Raw genomic sequence first — 3,330 nt, 5'->3', positions numbered from 1 at the left:
CCCCCCCCCCCCAAGGCACACACGTGATTCGTTCAACACATTTATTGGCTAATACACATGCACCGTGCGAGGATAGGCGTACGGGTCTAGGGTGAAGAGCACACAAATACACCCAACCATCGGATCCTTTACGAAGGGCTCATAAATAACTTTACTACGATAAACATAATGATCAGTAACTGCATAAAAAAGAAGGACCAAAGTTTGTCAAGGCTGGCCTCCAAGGCTACGATGCGATCACGCTGCTCCAACCATCGTTGTCGTAGTGACTGTATGTGTACATCCCGTGCTGCGTGGTGAAGTGCCTTATCCTGGGTTAACGACGGCCTTGCAGTTTTTGTATCAGCAGACGAACCCATGTTGAGGGCGTCGGCCAAAGAACTGGGATGTGGAGCGCTGTTCATCGTTTGATCGTTCACTCGGGCTGACAATAACGAAGTCATACGCCCGATATTTTGGAGTCCGGCCAAGTGCCACAAAAGTGAAACTGCGACAACCAAAGCAAGAACAAGCAGCAGACCCTGGAAAAGTGTACTGCTTTGGCCCACTTCCTCACTAGCGGATGGTTCGCTGACAGAAGTTTCCTTTGCTGAGTAGGTACCCTCAGATACATCTGACGTCTGCACACATAGAACATCACCGGTCAGATCCTTCGAAATCATTTCCAGCATCTGCTGATATGCCCGCGTCATCTCCTTTATTGCCCGCGGATTAGCCATATATTGGATGGCAGCAAAGCCCATACTCATTTTCTTGCAACCACCGTACACGGCCAATGTGATATCTGCATCCTCAGAGGGTGCGGTAATTTCAAGAAGTGCCTCTGTCCGGAAGGTCGTTCCCATTGGTACATTTGGTGTCTGAGAGGATACGTGATACACGAGTGTTATACCACCACTTGTTGATGACGTGTAGGCAAAACGGTGCGCCTGATTAAGGGTAGTGTCGACGGGCCCTCTGGGTAAGTCCACGGTGCATTGGAAAGTTAGCGTTCGAAACCCGCTGGCCATGTCCGGCGCGTACTCCCACTTACTCAGCTCCAAGTTCGTCTCTTTTCGACTCCCGTGGTAACGCTGCAAGAACTCAGCTTTGTCGGAGAAAATAGCATCCCACAACTTGGCTACTGTAACTCCCTTCATCAGTGCCGGTGGGATCATACACTTCTTTTCCTTTACCTTGTCGTGTGATGAAAACATGTTTCTCGATATGCCCATGGTGTACTGCTGCTTATCGAACAAAGCCTGGGCGCTTGCCCCAGAAGCATATCGAATCTCCCCAGACATAGCAATCACACGCCTCCAATATATATGACTGTGCTGATATCAGGCCTACCGTGGTACGGAAAAGTACAACCGCAGAATATGGTGTACTTAAAACAAGTAACAATCGTTACTAAGAGGGAAAGGTTCTCCAAGATACGGGCTAGGATGTCAAACAAAAAAAATCGTTCAACAGAGACGCCCACCCAACGATATTAAAACCTACGGTTAAACACTAGAATTTTTTTTGAAAAAAAAAAACACCTTTCCAGTGAACAAATTATAATGGTAGACGGTAAGCGAAAAAGTAGTGATACCACAAAAAACACCAACAACAGGCATTCGAAAAGGTAAGGAAGCATAAGCAAGGCAGCGAAGACGCTACCAACAGGGCAACTATGTATTATAAAACGTTTAGGAGTGCAGCACACCTGCCACCTCGTGCGGTGGGAACCCTACCACTGTCAGCAAGAAGTGCTCCAAAAAAAAAATCCTAAAGAACAAAAAGTACCAGAGAGGAGCCAGTGCGAGCTTAGAAGCGAAGGCGCTGGAAGAACCAACGGTTGTTACCGGCGTTGTAGCGGGCCTGAAACAGACGTTTCACCAACTGCTTCGACTTCGCCTTCTTCGATGCGTCGGAAACATTGATGCGACCGCGCAGTTCACGCGAGAGGTCCATGTTGTATCGGGTTGGTAGAAAGTGCTTGTGATTCACAACGCGGAGGAACACACCAACTTGCGAGCGGCGTGTGATGGAGCGCTTGCTCATCCCGCGCACAACCTTTCTTGGGTATTTTTTAATTCCGGCGAGCAACGAATGACCGTACGGGCGCTCCTTGTTCCTCGTATCCGTGTTCTGCACGATCACAGCCTTCTTGCCGGCATACCGGCCCGAAGTCATGATCACAACCTTGCCGGGCTTCAGAAACTTCATCACTGCCAGCACACTAATCCAGTGGGAAATGACAAGAAATAAAAGGACAGCAGATGGGAGATAGCAAGGGTAATAAAGAGTGAGTATACAAACAGGTTTCAAAGGCATTGGAACGGTGCCGGTGGAAAGACCATTCGGGAAAAAGTGGTCTAACCATGCTGAAATTGACAGGGAATTTTCAGATACATGAAAGCAGAAATCAAAGGAGAAAATGGAAATGAAATCTATAAACAATGCCAAATAACAATTATAATATAAGATGGAATCCAAACTACAAGTGGAGTGAGTGACGGCGACCAGTGACTCGGCGGTATTATTTTCCCAAAGTGCTACAAAAGTACGAGCTAAAGCTGCAAGTAGCAATGGCGAAATCACTGGTCAGGGAAAGGAAAAGGTGTCGGTGGTGCAATAAGAGAAGCGCTAGTAAAGCGGGAGGGGAAGGCGGCAGTGAATAAGATCGTCTTAATGTCGCAAGGAACATCATTTCCCCCGTCTTTCTCTAATCTGCCGGTGCGTTTCCCACCATAACTTCCAAATCGACGCATGCACACATTTAGTTCCTTCTCACATTGTCTCAACATGTTTCTTTATTGCCAAAATCGGTGTTGCCGCGCCCCCGACTCCCTCACTAAACTCCCGTTGGTATTCACCAGTCCTTTAATGTTTAGCCCCCCTCCCACTCCACACACACACACACAAGTACCTGGTAACCGCGTAATTTTTTCCTTTTTGTTTTCCTTTTGCGTTGCTTTTGTTGTTATTCCCATTGACCTGACCAGCTTTCGTCTCCGACGAAATTTAGCGGGTGCACCCGCCACCTTACAAACTGTTCAGTAAGGGGGAAAGTGAAAAAAAAAAAGAAACCAAATATATTCATTTTGTTCGTTTGAGCTAACCGTTTGCTTTATTACGTTTTCTCACCTTTTTATTTACCTTACCTTTTTGTCCGTTTCCCTCTCTTACCATTCTTCCTCCCTATTAGCATTCTCTCAGAATATGAACACAGTCACGGCTCTCACCTCCCTTTTCCCACATCACCTGCGCGCACCTGAACACACGCATGTTCACATATATGCATGTATATATGATATATGATACATATGTATATGTATGTATATGTATGTATATATGTATGTA

General features: G+C 46.6%; 2 protein-coding genes across 2 annotated transcripts; both read right to left on the bottom strand.

Annotated features, from left to right (window-relative positions):
• Nucleotides 1–128: 128 nt before the first annotated feature.
• Nucleotides 129–1,283, bottom strand: TEOVI_000519000 (uncharacterized protein; the record flags this gene model as incomplete). Its single annotated transcript, XM_067222286.1, has 1 exon — nt 129–1,283. One exon carries the CDS (start codon nt 1,281–1,283, stop codon nt 129–131), a length of 1,155 nt encoding a protein of 384 aa, XP_067078387.1.
• A 508-nt stretch (nt 1,284–1,791) lies between these two features.
• TEOVI_000518900 (60S ribosomal protein L27, putative) lies at nt 1,792–2,193 on the bottom strand (the record flags this gene model as incomplete). The annotated part of the gene is made up of 1 exon (XM_067222285.1): nt 1,792–2,193. One exon carries the CDS (start codon nt 2,191–2,193, stop codon nt 1,792–1,794), a length of 402 nt encoding a protein of 133 aa, XP_067078386.1.
• Nucleotides 2,194–3,330: the final 1,137 nt, after the last annotated feature.

This window comes from Trypanosoma equiperdum (genome assembly GCF_001457755.1).
Source record: "Trypanosoma equiperdum strain OVI genome assembly, contig: ctg_1598, whole genome shotgun sequence".
NCBI lineage: Eukaryota > Euglenozoa > Kinetoplastea > Trypanosomatida > Trypanosomatidae > Trypanosoma > Trypanosoma equiperdum.
This window is presented reverse-complemented; position numbering and strand designations above follow the sequence as displayed.